General features: G+C 40.3%; 1 protein-coding gene across 1 annotated transcript; it reads right to left on the bottom strand.

Moving 5' to 3' along the window:
• Positions 1–1,846: 1,846 nt before the first annotated feature.
• LOC148873256 (protein FLOWERING LOCUS T-like) lies at positions 1,847–3,632 on the bottom strand. Its single transcript, XM_088965593.1, has 5 exons — positions 3,619–3,632; positions 2,662–2,845; positions 2,483–2,544; positions 2,362–2,402; positions 1,847–2,073 (listed from the first exon to the last, which is right to left on the bottom strand). Exons 1-5 carry the CDS (start codon positions 3,630–3,632, stop codon positions 1,847–1,849), a joined length of 528 nt encoding a protein of 175 aa, XP_088821719.1.
• Between the last annotated feature and the right edge of the window lie 18,705 nt (positions 3,633–22,337).

The following is a 22,337-nucleotide window of genomic DNA, read 5'->3' on the forward strand; positions in this document are numbered from 1 at the left end:
GTTTTGATGGGTGGCGGCTCCAATCCATTTTTAGCCATGAAATGAATTTCTAACTCAATATGAATGTTCATAGTTAGTTTCGATCTGAGACTGGGTTTCAGGCTTTTTATTAGAGCCGTACTCGGGCCCATGTTATAGACCCATTGGTCGAGCCAGGGTCAGACTTGGGCCTAACAAAATCCTATTTATAAAGAATAAAAGCCCGGCGAGGCCCGGCCCATGAACATGTCTACTAGTGGCTGAGGTGAGGTGATGAGAAAAGGTTACATTTTAGACTAATTTTGTTCAGAAATTCAACATGAAATGTAAATTTAAAATCAATAGCAATTTCTTTAATTGGGTTCACAAGTTGCTAATCCCGCCACATTTAAGATTAAACTCGATTGAGTTTAGGCTTTTGAAAGTAAACTTTTCGTAGAGCTTCCTCTCTTTATGAACAGGTACTATTGTGTTGGTTATTGGCAAATCCGCTCCATGACCAGACCGAAATAAAATTGAGAACCCCATAGGCAAAATTTCAGAATCATCTATGGTGAACGCGGAAGGAATTATATTCAATAAGATAAGTCATTTGAACTTAGATATCGCATCACAGATCAGGTGGATATTGCAAGCATCCGAAATCGTAGATCAGGTGGAAATCGCAAGTATTTGGAATAAAAAATCAGATGAAAATCATACCGTAGTCAAATCCTGGACTTACGAAAAGTGAACCGGAGAGTGTCTGAGATATAGGGAAGAGTGAACTTTGGGTGTTCTGATATGAGAGAGAGAGAGACTTGGTGTGAAGCTGTGGACACTAACTATAAATCTTTATTGTTCATTGGTGGATTTCTTCTCCTTGTAGACGTAGAAACAAAACCACGTAAATCTCTCTGTGCGTGCTGTTCTTTCTTCCTATTATATTTCTCTTTATTTGCCAATCGTGAGAAAGAGAGAGACTTGGTGTGGGGCTGTGGATACTATAACTATAAATCTGTATTGTTCATTGGTGGATTTCTTCTCCTTGTAGACGTAGAAACAAAACCACGTAAATCTCTCCGTGCTGTTCTTTTTTCCTATTATATTTCTATTTGCTTGCCAATCGTTTATATTATTCATGCCACAGTTAAGGGTGGTCAATAAAAGCAGTACTGTTTTATCCCTTGAATAATGAAGTACTGCCCACGTCTACCCACAACACACTATCCCTGTGAATTGGGAACATCACCCCCTGCATAATATTATGTAAAGGATGAGATGTTCTCCATGTGTGACTGCAATAAACTTCGGCAAGGTTTTTGTGGCGAATATCTAATTCAAAGTATTTTGAACACAGATTTCTTATTCATTTTTCCTACCCACTTTCTACTCGCCTTGAATTGCAGCCACATCTTTATTATGAATTGAGAGATGTATGGCTGCAATTTAGGGCGGATAGAGTAGGAAATCCCGTTAGCTAGGCAACGCAGAAAACCAGAGTTCTCTTTAGCTATGTTTGGTTTGAAAGAAAAGGTAAGGAAATGAAAGGAAAGTTAAGAAAATCTATACAATGTTTATAAAGGTTTTCTTACGTTTTCCTTTCTTCTTCTACCTTTTCCTTCAAGCCAAACACAGCCTTAAGGGCTATATATCAGATAGAACACGGTGAAGAGTAAGGGAGACAGGGGATCATCAGAAAGTGAAATGGAAAGTAATACATGCATCGATCCATATGTATATATTTAGATTTCATGCCTTCTAAAAGCCAATACACGAAGAATGAAACATGAGCTGAACATAAGTATAATATTCCAGGCATATATATAACTATATATCCATTTATTTATTATTTTAACAGTAGATATCTATATAGATACTCGGTCATTTACCATCTTCTTCCTCCCCAACCGCCCTCCCTCTGGCTGTTGAAGTAAGTGGCAGCAACCGGCAGTCCAAGATTGTAGATCTCAGCGAAGTCTCTGGTGCAGAAATTCTGGCGCCAGCCCGGAGCACCAGTCGTCTGTCTGCCAGATTGCCGGAACAACACGAAGACATACCTGTGAATCCCAACAATTGTTGGATTCGGACCCTCGTAGCTTGTTATCTCCTGGCCTGAAAACAGGAGATCAGAAGCTGCTTTACTTGTGGCTCCATTAAATAAACTAACTATATATGCAGTGGAGAAATCGAGGTGCAAAATATAGGCTCAGTAGCAATGCACTAGTGGTAGAAAAATGGACGTATTAAGTTATGTAGAACTTAAGATAGAAGTAAATTTTCATAAATAAAACAGGCTTTTGTTCTCGAGTTGGGTGCTTAATTTCACGTGCATTAGATGCATGAGAGAGAGCCCCTTATTAAACGAATGCTAGGTACATTTTCAACGCTTGTTTTACGTACCCAAAGTTGCTTCAGTTCCTTCTGGGATATCAACGACCAGCCTAGAATTTACAAGAACAAGAAACCAATTAACAATATATATATATATATAGAGAGAGAAAGAGAGAGAGTAGAACATAACCAGTGCAAATACTCTTTCATGGTGGGATCACAAGGATTTGGAGCATCAGGGTCGACCATTACCTGCAAAATTATCAGCCCACAGACTGCAGCTAGCAATTCCTACTTGAAAATTAATGGGAGTTTTTGCTTGAATCAAAACATAACAAGAAAAAGCATGGATTATATATATATACTCACGAGTGTGTAAAGTTTTCTTAGGTCATTGCCTCCAATTTCAACTCTAGGCTGGTTAACAACAGCAGAGGGCCTAAACTCACGTCCATTGACATTCCTACCACTGTATGAGACTCTAAAAGATACGGACCTTTCAAAAAGATCCAATACATCCCCTATAATACGACTAAGGACCAAAGGATCTCTTCTCCCCGTCCCAGACATTGTAACTGAATACTGAATAGTTTACAATCCATGGCTATATGTGGTAGCTATATATATAGCGCAAAAAGTCTTCTTTTTGGTTTTTCTTTTCTTGTTAGCAATGGCAAATATAATGTATGCTGGAATCTGCTTCTTTTACCTTTCTTTCACAATAGGAATCTACTTTCTAGCATACCCTAATAATATATAGGTTATAAAAGTGTGTGCTATGAATATTCTGAGAATGGTGAATAGAAAATTGGGACCAACCACTTATATAGAGTTCAAATATATACCTGAAAGATAGTTTGCCAATCTATTAGAGATATGGCTTTAAGTCTAAACATCCAATTTCTCACGAACCATAATATATTTGCAAGTACTTGGCAAGAGACCTACAATTCTTATACTCTATGTCTATCTATACAAGCCCTTATAATATCTGGCAAATTTCTATGCTGACTCCTCGAATTTGTTAGCTGAAGCCTTGGAGCTTCTTGAGGGCATTGATTTGGCTTTGGCTCTTGGTATATTTCGCATTGAGGGTTATGTTGATTCTTGGATCCTTTGTTGGGTTCAGTTACAGCTCGTTACAGCTCCCTTGCAACGTAACCTTTGGTTGGTATGAACAACTAAATAATACGATTTAGAGACTTGATTCTTTCACTTGTAGTCATATCCTTTGGGAAGGCAACCAGGTAGTGGATGGTCTATTAAATATGGCTTTCTTCACTAGATCTAATTCCATCTTTGTTCATGAAGATCTTCTTCTTGCACATATTCAGCATCATATCGGCTTTGTTCTGATAGATTGGGTCTCCCTTTTCTTTAGTTGGCTTAATTTGAGGTATTTAGGGGTAAATTCTCTTTTGTATGTTCATGTATATATCTATATATTTTATTGATCCCTATTGTATATAGATTTTCGCCAGGGTAAGGTATTTAGGTTCCCACCACACACACACACCTCATAGATTTTTTAAAGCCTTACGGTGGCCCCCTCCACTAGGAGTTAAGTTCAGGGTTTAAAAACATTCATGATCATGAATGCAATTCAAATTTTAATGCTGGACATGAAGCATCAATTTCAAGTAAAACTTTTAATGATACGGATTTTAATGGTAATGAAGAGGATACATGGAGATTGTTAGCATCTCAATTTGCAAAACACTTAGAAAGTGAAGAAAATATAGAAAGTAAATCTGAGGTTGCAAGGTATTTATTAGAGAGTTGCGAAAGGCCAAGTGATTCATTTGACATTTTGATTTGGTGGAAAATGAATTTTCAAAAGTATCTTATACTTTCTCAAATAGCAAGAGATGTTTTGGCCATGTCAATTTCTACAGTTGCTTTTGAATTGGCATTCAGCACAAGTGGGTGTTTACTTGATCCATTTAGGAGTTCTCTATCTCCAAAAATGGTGGAGGCTCTTATATGTGGCCAAGATTGGTTACAATCCAAACCAATCCCAATTGATATTCAAGAATCTATGGATGAAGTGGAAAAATATGAAAAAATTGCATTAGATAATATTTGTTATATTGTGAATAAACTTTATTTCATGATATTATTTATAACTTATATAATTTTTTGAGTTACATACTAATATTTGTTTCTTTGTTTTAGAATTCTCAGGAATAATGGAACAAGTGTAATTAAGTGATGATGATTGGTGTTTTGATAAGACTTAATAATCTTTACAAGTGTGATTATTTTTTCTACAATTTAAAATTTCATTTTCCAAGTAATGTGATAATCTAAAACAAACTTTTCTTGTTTATTTCTTGATAGTTGAGTCATTAGCATGGCAGCATTTTTTCTTCAAACATGAAGTTCCAAAGCCCATTAGGCCACCTAGTTTTTGAATGGTTGCAAGCAACTTTGTATTAGTGATTAATGAACAACTTTTGTGATTAACTTTTCATTTAAATTTTATCATAGGAGATGGCTGAAATGATGTTCAATTTATGATTGTTTTTAAAACTTACTTGACACTTGTTTTTACATGAAAATTTATTCTTTACCTGAATTGAATTCAGATTTATCTTGGACTCTTGAACAACAACTAAGTCACCACTAACTCTATGGGGAGGTCAAATAAATTTCCTTCTAGGCTTCTATGTCCTTTTTGTATAGGAGCAAAACTAATCAAAGAGTTTGTCAGAATTTCCTGTTGGAAAGTTTTACTACTTTCAGTACTCTTGAATTCTTGGATAGGCAACTACTTCCCGTTCATGTTTATAATGGTGGGTTTTGCTGCAATGGAGTTGTCTTTCTATGGTTCCCACTTTGACTTCTTCCCACTTGGATAGGCAACTCAAACTTACACCACAGAGGCACGTGGGCCATGGGGAGCATGGATGAACTTAGAGCTGAAACTGACCCAAACCAATCCAAACTGACCCAACCCGACTCAAATCGACCAAGCCAGTTTTGCTTAGACTGTGTCAGTTTCGATTTCCATCTCAGGTAACCCGACCAGGTCGGGTCGGTTGGAAAAACCCCAATAAACCAATCCAACCCGACCTGTGAACAACCCTATTTAACACCATAAAAAATGTACTACATTGTTTGACTTGTCCACATGAAGCCTCTTTAGTCTTCACCTTAGTTATTCAACTTACAAAGCATGGTTTCGAAATCTCGTTAGCCCAGATGGATGGACTATTCGGCTGGGAAGCCATTCAAGCAACCAGTTTTATTTCCCCCTTAACCCGTTCTTTGGCCAAAAACCATTGACTTAGTCGAGAATCCGTTGACCCAGGTGATCAAATTGTTAACCCCATTCGACCCAAACAACAATTTTTTGCATGTTTTTATTTTAATTATTTTTTATATTTTAATTGCAACTAGTTGTCCATTCAAACCAGACAATCGAAACATTGACCCAGAAACCTGTGGCCAAAGTGGTTCGAGTTCTAGATTGATTTAAAACATTATTACAAAATGAAGAATATAACTAATTCTAAGCAAGTGGTTTATAGTGTGGAGAAAACTTTCAATTATAGTGAAATTTGAGCTGGGCTTCATTCAAATTGTAACCATCGTAGCTTTCTTCTCTGCACTTCTTCATCGTCTTAGAAAAGCCCCAATGCCACACTCACCCTAGTGGATAGATGACTTGTTTTTAAGTTTGTAAAATAAATGGTCAAAATTCAAGTCTCTTAAGTCACATTTTCTCTAGAGTATATGTGCATTAAAGCAAAAAATATATTAAAGAAGCATAAATAAATGTAAACAAAAAGATGAATTAATGGTAACCCGACAATATATACACATACATAAGAGGTCTTGGACTCATGTTTTATTATCAACATTTTGAAGTTTCTATCTATTTATGTTATGGCCCAGGTGATTTTATAAAACTGGGACTAGTTCATTGGCTTTTTGGTTAAACCAGACAGTCACCTAGTTTTGACTGATTTTTCATGAATTATGAATTTCAGTATATGATCGAGCAGTCCAAAGGGCTAGATCATAATTAAACATGTCTGACCAGTCTGGCCCAGTTTGATTTTCTAAACAATGATATTAATTGGTTAATCAAACTGAGGCTAGTTCACATATTGAACTAATTAAAATTTGTTAATTTGTTAAAATTTGTTAATTTGTTAATTTGTTTTCCTCATTAAATGTGTTGTTTGTTTGTTAATTGTTTTCTTTGTTTTATTGTGTATTTCCAAGTATTTTAACCCACAAGTTATTTATTCCCCTGGTGAGCAAATGTTGATTTAACCAGGCATGTATAGCTATGATGTCTGACATCTTATTCTACACCTTGTTGTCACAACTACAATTTTACTTTTGTTCTCATTTGAAGGCACAATTTGGAAGGAGTACTGATGTTGTTCGATCCAAGGTGATGCACGAATCGAGGAAGGCAGTCAGATAGTCTTTGCCAATAGGGTAGAGCCGAGGTGGTAGGACAAAGTCGCACTTCAAGACTTGTGATCAAGAAAGGGTGTTAGAGGCCCGAGGAATTATCCTTGGGTAGATACTTCGACGCTCAAGTTAGTTGTGGGTGGTGAATGGTCAGGCCGAGCAATAAAGGTGTTGGTCCGAGTAGAGTAACAATATGGGTGCTAAAAGTCGGAATCCCTTACCTTGAGCGGGAGATACCTTTTTATAGCTAGAGGTCTGTGTCCTGGTTGGGTTGGGCTTCCAGGGTTGCCGGGATGAGGTTAACCGCCGAGGTCTTTGGGATAGAGTCCTATTCCCCAGAAGAGTTGTCCTCCTCCCTCCTCCTATCCTTGGTCGTGCTTATCCGCGTGACGTGTAGCTAACGTGGCTGAGAGGATAAGATGGGGGGCTACAGTAATAGTGTGGCATGGCCCCGGCCGTGAAGTCAGTGTATGTCGCAGAGCTGGCTGGGCCATGCTGGCGTGGCCGAGGATGACTAGGAAATGACTAGGCAGCAACGTGTCGTTTAAGGCCAGCCAACCATGACCCGAACACCACTCCCCCAGTTCTGAAGTCGAGGAATGAAGTGGTTTGGCTGAGGTAGCATGGCAGGGTGCTTTGCTTCTCGGCTGAGAAACTCCAAGTTGAAGTCCTGGTTGAGCGTTTTGTCTGCCTCACTTTCCTTGGCGCTTGGTGGAACTCGTCACCCGCGCAATGTGGGTTGTGGTTGAGGAGTTCTTCGATCATTGGCTACGGAACTTTGAGAATTCAAATTTTGGAATCCTTACACCACTCACCCAATTCCGAAGTCAAGGAGAGGAATGCTCAGCTGAGGCATTGCGCGGTTGTAAGAGGAGTGCTCGACCAAGGCATTACGAGGTCGTGGGAGGAGTGCTCAGCCAAGGCATTGTGCGGTCATGAGAGGAGTGCTCAGCTGAGGCATTGCGCGGTCGTTTACCTTGGTTAGGTGCCGATGAGCTAAGTTGGGCTTCAAAGTTTGGGCCTCTCTGATGCTTGGTTGTGCTGCGTCACAGAAGGGCCCTTCATTCTTCGGTTGAGAAACTACTACCCGATATTTTGCAATTTGAACACCACTCCCGCAGTTCCAAAGTCGAAGAATGGAGTGCCTGGTTAGGATGTAGCGTAGGCTCTCTTTATTTATTTATTTTTGCTAGTTGGGTTACCCAGTCTTGTTGTGGCCAAGGTCTAGGGTTGGCCGAGATCTTCAGTCTTCGGTTAGTGGGGCCAGAGTATGTTCTGAGCTCTCATCTTTGAGATGCTTATTTACTTGTCTCGGGTGATTTTTGGCTCTTTGAGGGCTGGTTGTTGCTCGACTAGTTTTGGTCTAACTGTTACTCAGTGGATGTGTGGAGTTCAATGACCGCCCTCAAGCCCTGATGGGTGGGGGCATTCTTCTCTGCTTTAGGCTCGGGCCGTGGGCAATCAAGGTGATTTACTTGGTCAGTGATACACTGCCTAGCTATACGTAATGGGCTCAAGCCGTTCGAAGATCATTCGAGTCAGTGTTGTGTGTCAAGCTATGCATGTGTTGCACGACCTGTGTTGCACTTCGACGCGTTTTGGGGTCCTCAGGGCTAGGATCGTCCTTCATACGCATCGGGGTGTGAGGGGGGATGGCCTGGTTGGGTGATGCCATGGAACCCATCTTCTACATCATCTCAAAGATCTTGTCAACCTTTTCTTGCATTGCTTGGAATTGCGTAGGGTCATCGACGGCTAGGGGTTGCGGGATTTCTTGGTGTGGAGGGTTGCGACAGCGAGATTCCCGAGATGGGGATCAGCCTGTCGATCACTCGGACTGGTTCTTGGGCATCTTGATCACTTTCTTGGTTGTGCGGTAAGGAAGAGATTTCAGGAATAGCTTTTTGAGCGTTCTCATAGACGATGCCAATCTGATGTTGCTCAATCCGAGGTGGTGCACGAACCGAGGAAGGCAGTTAGATAGTCCTTGCCAACATGGCAGAGCCGAGGTGGAAGGACTGAGCCGTGCTTCAAGACCTGTGATCAAGAAAGGGTGTCAGAGGCCCGAGGAGTTATCCCTGGGTAGATATTCCGACGCTTAAGTCAGTAGAGTGTGGTGAATGGTCGGGCCTAGTAATAAAGGTGTTGGTCTGAGCAGAGTAACAGTATGGGTGCTAAAAGTTGGAATCCCTTACCTTGAGCGGGAGATACCTTTTTATAGCCGAAGGTCCGTGTCCTGGTTGGATTGGGCTTCCGAGGTTGTCGGGATGAGGTTAACCGCTGAGATCTTTGGGATAGAGTCCTATTCCCCAACAGAGTTGTCCTTCTCCCTTCTCCTATCCTTGATCGTGTTTATCCGCGTGACGTGTAGCTGATGCAGTTGAGAGGATAAGATGAGGGCCATAGGAATAGCGTAGCGTGGCCACGGCCACGGAGTCGGCATATGTCACGGAACTGGTCGGGCCATGCTAATGTGGCCGAGGATGATCAAGCAATGACTGGGCAGCCACATGTCATTTAAGGCTAGGTCAACCATGAGCCAGACACCACTCCCCCAGTTTTGAAGTTGAGGAATGGAATGCTCAGCCGAGGTGTAGTGCGATAGGGTGCTTTGTTTCTCAGTTGAGGAACTCCTAGTTGAAATCCTGGTTGAGCGTTTTGTCTGTCTTGCATTCCTCAGCGCTTGGCGGAATTCATCACCCGTGCAATGTGGGTTGTGGCTGAGGAATTCTTCGATCATCGGCTATGAAACTTCAAGAATTCAAATTTCAAAATCCGAACAAATAAAAATACAAATTTGCATAGTGCTTTTCAGTATATATTTGTATTGTAGATGTTTGTATTTGTACTCCTTTCATATTGAACCTTAAGGCTCAGTTTGGAAGGAATACAAACACAAATATGTAAAGTGCAAAGCCTTGCATTTTATATTGTTTTGTATACATTTAAACTGCACATATTTATATTTGTACTCTTTCCAAATTGAGCCTAAAGAATATATATATATATATATATATATATATTGACAGAATCTAGTTTCTTTAAATCCCCTTTTACAAGAACTTAAATTACGACACCAATCCATTAATTAAAGAGTCTGAGTCCAATCCTATAAACTTGAGGATTCGAACAGCTAAATTTCTGTCAACGTGCATTGCATGTCTCAAATCCACTTTTGCTATAAGAGTATCATAATTAACCCAGGGCTACAACCAAAAATCAAATAAACATATATTGCAGTGCTCGACGTCACTTTGTCTAATTCGAGGTAGGGCTATAACAATTCATCAAGGGCTTTGATTTCATTGTTTCAACGCAGCGCTGTAGCAAATGTGGTTAATTGAATCTTAATTGATACCGACGTCTCTCGTAAAAGGCAGGATTCATCTTTTTTCTTTTCTCCCTTGCCCTTTTTGCAAATGTAGGATTCATCTCTTACCTAAGCTTCTATCCTCCACCAGAATAATTCATTATTTAATTTTTCTGAAAAAAAAAAGACTCCCACTCAAAGTATACTTTTTCTGATAACTCCCACTCATGATATACCTGGACTGTGCACATTTCTAGCTAGTTTAATAAAGTTTGATCGAAGTGATAGTTTGGACCGTCTTTTCAGTTCAAACGTAGAAATCCTACACCACACAAATTCAAACCATCTACTTTGAATGTTTGCAGAATATGTGGTTGAAAACCTGCTGCGTGTACAGGTTCTTTGCAAGCCAAATGGTATAGTAATTTGGACTTCGGGTGGTCACTCCGGGTCCCTCCATAACATGCATGGGCTGAAATAATCAACAAGTTCTTTGTTATAGTTAGAGTCTGGATTAATTGCATTGGGTGTTTTAGGGTTGTTAAACAATAATAGTATCCCACATTAGCCATGCATACAATTGAGAACTCGCAGTGGGGCATATAAACTGAGACATTGATATGGGGCGTTTTTATTTGTTGAACAGTCATTAATTAATATAGCCATCAACTGTAGCTAATCCAGATTCTACATTTTGGATGTAGGTTAAAGGTGTAAGTTATAATTAAAATAGAAATAAATAAATAAATTTACAGGGTTTGACTATGATATGGAAACGATATGATATCTGAAAAACTTTTAACCAGTCAAGTAGAATCATAAATGTTGTAGTCAATTAGGTGTTATACATCAAAATTCATGGGTGGATTTTGATTGGTCAAAATTCTTCCTATATCATATCTTTTCTACATCATAGATTTTCTCAAATTTGTAATATAAAGGTAGCGTTCTTAGCACCTATTTTTTAAGGGTTGAAGTGTAAGAATCCGATCTCACAGCATGTTTCAACTGTACATCGAAAACATCTCCTATACTTATATTTTGTTATTCATATTCCCAATACATGATAGGATTTGTTTTGAGGAACACTCTAAATCAGCTTCAGCCTCATAGATTATGCAGAGCTCCTCAGTGCAGCTGAACCAACTTAGCTGAATGTTCAGCTCTCAGCCTATAAGTACCTTTACCACAAAATGCATGTAGAGCTGTAACATGTAGTAATGTTGCACCAAAACTCTATCAGAACATGGTGCAACAATACAGCATTGACATTGCAAACACATGGGTTGCGGCCGTATACGTTGTATTACAAGATAGTACGTTTTGAGTGATCATTGTCATTAATTAAAAGCTATATTTTCTTCAATAAAATAATGGACTAGGGAAAATTTTGAATTAGCTGTAATTAATAAGGAACAAGCCCATATGGTGCATCTTGTGAATTGTACATTACTTGTTGCAACCAGAAAAAATCTGTTAGTAAGGACTGAAAGGATGAATGAGAAATACATTCCATGACCTATGGTGCTGGGAAAAGCATTTGCCTTTGGTGAAAACAAAGGCCAAGCACTCATAAAGCAGAAACCATCATCTTTTACCTTTTATTCTTGTAAGAGACCCTCTAGGGTTGGTTTCCACTAAAGCGGAAGTCTTCATTTTCGCTCTCGTTGTCAGTCTTATTCTTCTATCCTTCCCCATCTACTTCTTTCTCCTCCTATTTGTTCATCCTTCACAAGTATCATTCCTCTTGTTTTGTCATGTAATCTATAGAGCTCATTCAGTCTATTTAGGGATAATGGGAAGTTACATGTAGAGCCCTACTCATGCTCCGGAGAGTATATTAGATAGTTACAAATACTTCATCACCTTAATTTAAATATCCCATTCTTCACTTGATTTTTTTTTTTAAACAATGAGAACAAATCAAAGAGATGGTGGCATAGAAAATAAAAAGGGTAGATTACAAAGGCTCCCTTACATGTATTAAAAACACTTTTGTGAAAGTATTTTTAAGAAAATACTTTTAGAAAAGCATTTTATAAAAGTATTTTACGAAAATACTTTCATAAAAGTACCTCTATAAAATTATTTTTATCAAAGTACTTTTACAAAACATCTATGTCAATTGGTAAGCATTGACTATTGGAGAGCTAGGTTGATGGTTTGCGAATATCGACACTTTTTTTTTGAAGAATGAAACTGAGCTATATAGGACACTTGTGAGTCTGAAAAGAATTCATTTTTAGGAAAAAAGTGTTTGGTTCATAACAATAATTTCTCATTCTGTCTACTTTTACCCATTCTTTTCTATTTTAGAATTTCATATTGGTTAAGAATAAAAAAGAATGAAAATTGAATCAAACATGACCTTAATGCATTCTATCATCTGACTTAAGGGCCAAGGGTATTTGTGGGAAATGAAAGTTCCGGGGTTAGTTGTCAGTAACCCCGTAGGTGAAGACAAAACAAAATCAACCTACAAAAAATCCAAGAGGAGGTCACAAACGTTGAATGCACAAAACTCACTTGAATTCAACATTCTAATTAAGTTGCTCATGATCAACAACCAAATCCCACTTGCTTGCATCTACCATAACAAGGTCAACCATTTGACCAAACCTTATGGTTGAAATTTTGGGCTTCAAATCTTTTGTAGCTCCAAATTCTCAATCTTCTTCTCCAATATAACATTGAGTGCACCTTTCCAAACCTTCATAACATAGCCTTTGAGCAACAAATTTGCATCCTTTGGAATCTAAGGTCATGTTTGGTTCAATTCTCATTCTTTCCCATTCTTACCCAAGATGAAATTCTAAAATGGAAAAAAAAATGAGTAAAATTGGGAAAATGAGAAAATATTGCTACAAACCAAACACTTTTTTCCCAAAAAATGATTTTTTTACAGTAAGAATGAGAGTAAGATTTGTAACTTGTTTGGTTTTCATTCTCATTCATTTTTGTATTAATCAAAATGATAATATAAGGGTTTGAGGTGTAAAACGTGTCGTGTCAGATCCACGTAAAGTGTGGGTTGTGCTATGCCACCCTCCCTTGGGATAACTTGGGGGGTCGGCTCGAGACGTCCCCCGGCCCAAGCCCGTGCGAGCACGTGCCATGGGCTGGGCCAGGCTGTCCCATGTGCCAAGCCTTGGGCCAGGTCAGGCCATGGACCGAGCCAAAACTATTCATTTAAAAAAATGAAAACAACTTAAAATTTTAATTTTATATGAATTTTGATGTATAGAATTGCTTATATATGCAATAATTACATAAATTAGTATATTGAAAAATCATGAAAAGATACCTCTTCTATTAAGAAAGTCTAATAAGAGGAATAGTAGAAAACAACAATAGCTCAAGGACCTATTCTCCAACTCCTCTAGTTAGATTGTCAGCTAGGGTATTATCCAATCATCTCATACACCTGAAGGAGTTGTTAATTGATAGAGAGGGAAGCTAAAGTCTAAGGATAAATATGAAGGACCAAGTACTCTCCATAACAGAAGACATCCACTTTATTATCACTTTACAATCACCTTTAATCATCAACCTACTCTAACCTAAAAAATAGGCCAACTTTTAGCCTTGTAGGAAAGACAAGCAGTTAAGCTCTATGAGAGGTTCCTTCTCCCAGAAGACCCAAGAATCTCAAGATGAACCCCTGCCCCCCAATCTCTCAGATGGTGGGGTAGTATAAAATTTCATGCAACCTCTAAGGGAGGGGTATACAAAAATGTTCCTCTCCTCAAGGTAGATTCTGATTTCTGACAGGGGGACTCCCAAGGTATTGAAAAGTTTGGGTAAGTTTAAGAGAAATGGGGAAAGCAAAAAGGAATTTTAGATAATAACCACTTGTTTATTTGTCACATGTAAGAAGATATGAAAAACTTCAGCAAAGGTCCAAGAGCTCTACTGGCCTCTTAGCCAATTTATCTTTAGTTAGGCATCTATGCATCCAACACCAAAACCCAAACCGAGAAGTTATATTTAGAGAGGCTGATAGGATTCCAGAATTATCGGCATTTATACTCTAGAAGAAGAAACCAACAAACTTGAGAAGGTGAACATCAAAGGATGAAAAGTAGAGTCAACTCTCAAAGCTACAAGTCTCAAATATTTCCAATTTTGAGAACATATGAAGCTGAAAGTCCTGGATGTATTGGAGATTTCTAAGTCATATTTCACAAGGATACGCTAGTCTCGGCCATAAAAAGTCAATGCAAGAATACATACACATTTAAAATATCTCACAAGGATGTACGAGAGATACGACTCTCTAGCGCAACTATTATTTGCTAGGGTGCGCAGGTAATCGTTGTAGAGTACTGCCCAATTGGTTGAGAGACACGACCCAGAAAGGACAGACACGCCACCACCTATCGAGAGACGTGGGTGCAGTCTTCTAGGCAGGCAGTGATTGCGCCGTCATTCAGGAGATGTGGTGCAGTCTGATGGGTACGGTCTCGTCAGATAAAAAGCTTCCTGAAAATGTTGCGTCGCTTAGTAGCGAGATGCCTTGTACCAAGCTCCTGGAGGTATCCCAAGGTGGTTCCGATTGAGGTTGCCTTTGTGGCAGTCTTCTTGCCTAAGTATTGGAGCGAGCTGGTTATCCAAGCTTGCGAGTTGGGATAGACTTGACTTGGAGTATTCCCTTTTAGTACAGTAGGGTCCTCGAGCTTGCGCTGTAGCAAGCTCGTTCCATGGTGAGCTGTAATGTAGCAAGCTGTCCCGTGAGGACCTTAACGAGCTCGTTACTCAGGTGTAGCCAGGTTGTCATGCTGAGTTGTTGCTTATGCTGAGTCACATCCACGTGTCGCCTTCTTAGGAGATTGGGTCAAATCACCCTCCATCAATTTCCTCCCACTCCTTAGGCTTAGGATTCTACCTTGGCGCGAGGAGTTCATGGAGTGTGACGAGTGGATTTGGCTCGAAATTCAAACTTGATTGACTGATCACATTAAATACACACGTGGATGTCAGGCGATTTCTGGACTTTTCAAATGCCAAAAAATGCACCAAAACGGCTCTCAGTTCCAGAAGATGTGCAACCGGCATTACCTTAATCATGGAAGATGTGCAACCAATCGCATTTCAGTTTCAGAAGACGTGCGGTCATCTTGACTGTGAACCGTCAGATTCGCCTTAATCTGAGCCATCAATTAGTGGGCACAGTGGCTAGAAATACGAGGGCCCCATACCTCATTTCCTTTACGCCAACTTGCCTTGCTTGCGGATTTGAGGTCATGCCTTCACCTAGCTACTCGAGCTCTTCTCCTGTTCACACCATCTTGGTTCAGCGTTTTCCTGGTGAGTCTTATTGCTCTATCAGCAATGTCTAGGTACCCGTACAATGTCTTTCCCCAAGGCGGTAACCAAGGTGATGCCCCTTCGAGCTTAGGGGGAGCTTGGGGGCAGGCTCTGGAGGCTCAGGAGGCCTCCAGCGAAATAGCTTCCACCTCCCGAGGTAGAGAGCTGGACAACTTTGGTCCTTCCTCCATGTCGATGGAGAGACTCAGGACCTTGGTCCTCCAATTCAACCTTCCCAAAAACCTCATCTATAGTCTCCCATCAGGTGACTACCCTTGGGAACACGGTCACAATGAGATCGTGATCTTCTTGGAACAGATCATCGCTGGCCTTCGTCTTCCTCTCCATCCTTTGATAGTGTAGGTTTTAAACCATTTTAACGTTATTATAGATCAGCTTCACCCCAACTCAATATGAAATGTAGTTGGGACAATTTCTTTGTTTTATGAATACTATCTTCCTCTTGACCTCGACATCTTCTCCACCATTCTTTCTATAAAAATGCTTCCTCTAGAGCGCCTCCAGAAAGACATTTCTATTACTTTTCTCCCCATCCCGACTTCAAGCTCTTACACGAGCTGCCAAATAAGATCCCGACTTAGAAGCGGGATTATTTTGTAGTTCGCAACCCCAAAGGGTGGCCCTTCCCAACCCATTGGAGGGCTGCCATCCAGGATTCGAGGGCTGACTTGGATCCAAAAGTTTGGGAAACGCTACAATCCTGGATAGCAATTGGCTTCCATTGGTCGGACTACTTGGCCGAGGACAAGCTCGCATTGGCCGACCTGAGCCCCGGTAGGTTGCCTTTTAGGTCGCACAATGCCTTGTGATTTTTTTAGCTGGACTATTGCCTTGTGATTTTTGGCATCCAACATGTCTGGTGTAGATGCGCGCCACCTTCTGTCAAGCAACCAAAAGCGTAAGGCATAGAGGTTGCGCCCTAACTGAGCTTCCACTTTCGAGAGTGCTAAGTTCGAGGCTGCTGATCCAGCCTTTGTTCCACCAGTGCCTAAGGTCTCACTGGTCCCGTTTGAGGGAGTAGCCACGGAAGGTGGCATAGAAGAACGCGAGGTCCCGGTGTAAGGGCAGTCAGTCCCACCCCTTCGCCTTCGTGTAGTTCCCCACCAGGAACTAGGAAAGCGTCACTGACTTCACCATGGCTTTGCGAAGGAGTCGGAAGGCGGTCACCCACGAGGAGGTCGCCAACTGGGAAGGGATGGACCATAAGCAGCTCACCAGGATGGCCTCAGCCCAATGCATGGTGATAAGTTGTTGCTTTCTTCTTTTCCCTTCTTTTTTCTTCTTTTTTCTTTTTTGACCTCGACCTCCTGTTGACAGGTGAACTCTGCCATCCACGCCATGGCCCTCCAGACCAACATCCACTATGGCGACGCTCTCACTCAGAGGTCAAACATGCAAAAGCTCCAGGGCGAGCTTGACTGGGCCCGAGGTGAAGTCCTTCAGGCTCGAAAGGGGAGCGAGGCCCAAGAATTGTTCATCCGGGACCAGGAGGCACAAATCGCCCGGTTGTCTGAGGAGAGTGCTCGCTACCAAGAGGAGTCATCGAGGGTGGTAGCAGAGAGGGAGCTTCTTTGCTAGTAGGTCCAGGACTTGGAGTCCACGCTTCTGGATCGGACTCGGAACTTCGATGGCATGGTGGAGGCTAAGCGAGCTAAGGCGGTGTGGGACTTCAAGCACTCCAAGGAGTACCACAACTTCCAGGTGGAGTACGGCTCGAGCTCCTACCGTTATGGATTCAAACTCTACCGCTGGCTGGTCCGAAAGAAGTTCTTCGGGCTCAACCTTGAGGGTATAATGATGAAGGGTCTGGATCTAGATACGACGGACTTGGCGGAGGAGGAGGAGCTTGACTCTCCGGAGGATGACGAGGAGCAAGGGTAAGATGGAACATAAAATGCACTTACCCTAGAACCCCAACCCCATTCTCACCTTCAGACCCTTGGAACTCATACTAAGTGGTGGAGATGTGATAAATAGCAAGCTTATGGCAATAACACACCTTGTTTTGACCTAAGAAACAAAGAAAGATAATTGAATCTGGCTGAATAGGTTTGTTAAAAGCAATGGGTAATTGTTCAGTCCAAGAAGGTTCAGTCGGTGGAGGGCTTGTTTCCTTGACTGTCCATTTAACTTGGTACCATGAGGAATGGTGATTTGCGATCACTTTTGGACGAGAAAAAGGGAGAAAGAGATGGAAGGGGAAGGTTACCAAGTCTGGACTGAAGCATGCAATGGATCAGGCTTTATGTTGAGAGAAATTGAGATTAAAAATCAGTAGGTAGTTTCTTTTGTTTTGCTTGAGTTTTGCCTTGCCTGAGGACGGGCAAAGTTTAAGTGTGGAGGGATTTGATGAGACTAAAAAGTACCATATTTTTATCCCCTAATATTCATTCTTTTATATTTGTTTAGCACTTAAATGGATTCATTACTCTTGTATTTCGATTCAGGTCAAGAAAAAGGCAATTGGAAGAAAACAAGGCAATTCTGATGATTTTGCATAATTTCGGCAACAATCAGTAATCTAGGCATAACTCTCTATTCCGGATTCCGAATTGGAAAATTCAAGATGCATCAAAAAGTTGAAATAAAGGCCCACAACTTTTATGTTTGGGCTTTGATAGATTCGATTCACATCGAATACAAAACTGGGTTCGAATTCGGAGCAAGTTCGCAGCCATGTCCATTTCACAGCTGAAGCCCAACTTGCAGAAGAACCTTGAAGTAGCCCAACTCGAGTTCAAGAACCAAGAGTCCCAATTTCGAATGTAATCTCCAGAGAGAGAGTCTTATCAGATCTAAAGTCTTGAATGTAATCCTAGAGAGATAAGAAGATTGAGATCAGATTATTAGATAAGAGATAGGATATGATTAGTTCAAAGCAGATCAGGACTCCCTGAATTTAAGATGATCTCCTAGGAGTTGGAAAACAGCCATCTCCCTCTACTATATAAATAGGGGGGCGGACCTGCTCTAGAATCACTCAATCCAAGGATCCAAGAGATCATCAAGCAACTCAAGCTACCAAGAGAGCAGTTCGACCAGTGAGAAGCAAAGAATAGAGGTTTTACAAATCATGGGCAGCTAAGCTTTTCTTTTCTGGTTCAAGGGGGGAGGTTCAATTGTGCCATTGTGAGGTTCTGTATTTAATTTAAGATTTTGCTTTTTAATTCAAGTATTCATTGGTTCTTGTGCCTATTTTCATTGGATGTTAATTTTAATTAGTCTGACAAATTAATTAATGTTGATTTTACTACTGCTATCCATGGTTCGATGATCCGTAATTGTCACGAATAGTGGTACAAGTAGCAATTAGGTAAATATCTTTCTGGGTCAATTGTTCATGACAGCCTTTGACCAATGTACTGACATGTTTTAACCTAAAGGGAATCGATGGAATAAGATTTGATAATTGCAGCTATCTCAATTGTTGTTATCTTGGTTTAACTGTTTTCACAAAGCTTAATGCTATCACTGGTTAATATGGAATGCTATCGTACTCAGTTAAGTAGTGATAAGTGTTGATCGAATGCTGGGTTTGGTCAATTGAATTAGGAAAACACAAGGTTTATTATGGCTATCCTAATTAATCTAAGGTTAAATGCTTGAATTGCAAGACCACCGAAGTCTACCTAAGATCGATGGCCAATTGACTAATTCGAACCCTTGAATCAGAATTCAGTAAGACTGATTACATCTTGTTAGTTGAATTTGATATTGCTTTATTGTTCTTTTAAATTTTAGTTATTTAATTTTTCCACTCAGTTATATTATTCATTCGGCTGAGAGATTATTGTTTAATTCCCTGAGGGATTCGACCTAGTACCACTTTTACTACAAATTTACTGTGGGACTAGTACTAATTTTGAGGGCTTTGACAACCCGTCAAAATTTTGATGCTATCATACCCAATTAAGTAGTGATAAGTGTTAATCGAATGCTGCGTTTGGTCAGCTGAATTAGAAAAACACAAGGTTTATTATGGCTATCCTAATAAATCTAATGTTAAATGCTTGAATTGCAAGACTACCAAAGTCTAGCTATGATCGATGGCCAATTGACAAACCAAAACCATTGAATCAGAATTTGGTAAGACTGATTTCTCTTGTTTGTTCATTGCTATTCGTTTTCTTGTTATTTAATTTTCCCACTCGGTGATAATATTCATTTGGCTGAGAGATTACTGTTAGCTCCATGTGGGATTCGACCTAATAGCACTTTTACTACAAATATTTTATTCTAGGACTAGTACTAATTTTGAGGGCTTCGAGAACCCGTCAAAATTTTGGCGCCATTGCCAGGGAGCAACTTTAATTTCTTAGCTATTTCCTTTTATTTGTGTTAACATTCTTGTTTTATGACTCGTGCTTCTCAACGAGGTAAACTCGAGTACAACCCCAAAATTGAGAAGACTACCCATCGTTTAAGGAAAGAGGCGAAACAAAGGAATGATCGTTCACCAAAAGGGGTGAATTTAGATTTCGATCTACCAACTTGTGATCAACCTATCTTTCTTCTGCTTCTTGCTCTTAATGGCTTTCTTCTGAGGCTTCTTTGCCTTCCTCTTTCTCTTGCCTATCTTGTCAGCTTCAACAAGCATGGCTACAGGTTCATCCTTTCTAATCAGTTCTTTAGCTCTTTGCAACATATTGCTGAGCTCTTGCAAACTGACATTCAACTTGTTCATGTTATAGTTCATGATGAACGGATTAAAGAAAGGAGGCAAAGAGTTAAGGATAGCATCTATCTGGGTTGCAAGGTCCAGCCCGGATCCAAGAGCCTCCAGTTCGTTGATGTATTCCATCATCCGAAGACAATGGTCGTGAACTTGTTGACCCTAGGACATTTGTGTGGTCATGAATTGTTTCAAGACCTTTTGTCGAGTAGAACGATTCTGCTCTTCATACATTGTCCTGAGACTGTCCAATATGTGTTTGGCAAGTTCGAACTGCCTCTGTATCGGGTTGTCCAAGGAGGCAATGATGTAACACCGGGCAAGGGAGTTTTTCTCCTCCCATTCTTGATTGTCTCTCCTTCGGGCCTCAGAAGCCCTATCACCCGGACGCTCCGGGGCAGGATTCTTTGCCACTTTGTCCAGCTTTTCAGAAGCTATGACCAGCATAAGGTTCATGTACCAGTCAGCATAGTTTGGGCCCTTCAACTTGTTGTCATCAAGCAGTTTTGCAAAAGATCCATTTGCCATTTTCTGATAAAAGAGCAAACATCAGTCCACAACCTAATTTGATTCATGTTCATTTCATAGATATGGATTTTAATCTACGATCCATTTCCATTTATTCATCTCTGAAATTTCCCTCCTTTCTCAGTGACGGAGACTATGGGTTGTCTCTGGAAATGTGGGAAATCACATAGGGTGCATGGAGCCAACTGTTTCAGCTGCATAAACCCACCACCTTTATGGGAAGGATCATATCCACTCATCATATGAGTTTTCCCTTTGGCCTCTGTCAGACAAGGTTCAGAGCCATTTTCTGGTAAACCTTTTTGTCTAGTGAGTGTTTACCCATCATATTCGTGAACGCCAAGGAACCGTGAGAGAGTTCCCATTTTCTGATGAAGCCCCTCCCACATCGGTCTATGACGCCCCTATCATCTTATGAAACACTTAGACAAGCCCAACAGCAAATGGATAGCCCATTTTCTGGTGTGTTTCCTCATTACTGAAGGACCCATCCTCATGCTAATGATGGAAGGCCTTTAGAGAGTTCATCATATGAATCTCCCTATCACATGCACTCATATTAGCTGGAGGGAACAAAATTACACCCTAGTTTGATTTAGGTCAAACCAAAGTGGCTCCCACTGACTTTCATAAAGCCAGATTTTGGTGGGCCTTAAATCGGCTAGGTTTCCGCACGTGACCTCTTGATGAGGTGTGGGGCCCACCACTGAGGGAAGTCATCTAATGACCAAAAGGGACACCATGGCAATGATGTGCATTCAGCCATGGTGTGCACAAGAGCCACTATCGAATGAGCATGGACCAAGTACTTATGGCCCATGTACGCAGCACATCACACATCCATACATCTCATGCAGGGATAAATTGATCCAATCAATTAATTATCTGTAAGGCCCGTTGGAAGCCCGTTAAAATTCAATAATATTAACCATTAATATTATCTAGGAATATGGTCTGAATTAGGGTTACCTAGTTCGGCCCATATAGCTTTATCCTTTAAAATAGGCTTTTGCAGTTTTAACTATTTAAAACTGGGCCTTTATAGGCTGGGCCGAATTAACCATTTAATTAAATATCAATCCTTAGGCCCATTAGTGGGAAATTAGGGCTGACTTTCAGCCTTGATTAAACCCTAGAATTGGTCCAAACAGTTTGAACCAATCTTGGTTCGAATGGGTCTAGGGTTTGATTTTTAATTAAATCCTTAATTCAAGAAAATAATATGAAATTAAATACTGATAAAAGAAAAACAAGAATCAGTCAATCAGGGCTGTTCGCACAATCCATCCTGCAAAACAGAGGTTAGATCACAGAATGCAGTTTCACAAACTGCAAATCGCAGATAGCGTTTCTCCCATCTGCGAAATCTCCTTTTCTGCGCCACCATCTTCGATCCAAAATAAAAATAAATAGAAATCCTATTTCTATTAATAATTACATCAGATCGAATACCTATACATTGAGTCTAGAAAATAAAAAAAAAAATTATTTACAGACCAAAAATTAAATCAAGAACTGCAAAATCGCAGGTTCCCTATGCAAACCAAGAATTCGATCTCCTCTTGTACGAACAACCCATAAATCAAGAAAATCAAAAAGAACAATTCTAAATAATAATCAAATTTATGTAAAATTAATTTCAGATTATTCGCCCATTAATTTTGGGAACAGATTTCCCAAAACCCATATCTGCACAAATGGGGTAGAACACCTTCTGCCCATTTGCGCAGGTTCAGATCTGAAACAAGATGGTTCAAGATTTGAACCTAACTCTGA

Source organism: Nelumbo lutea, chromosome 1 (genome assembly GCF_056320005.1).
Source record: "Nelumbo lutea isolate HS-2025 chromosome 1, American lotus-T2T, whole genome shotgun sequence".
NCBI classification, from domain to species: domain Eukaryota; kingdom Viridiplantae; phylum Streptophyta; class Magnoliopsida; order Proteales; family Nelumbonaceae; genus Nelumbo; species Nelumbo lutea.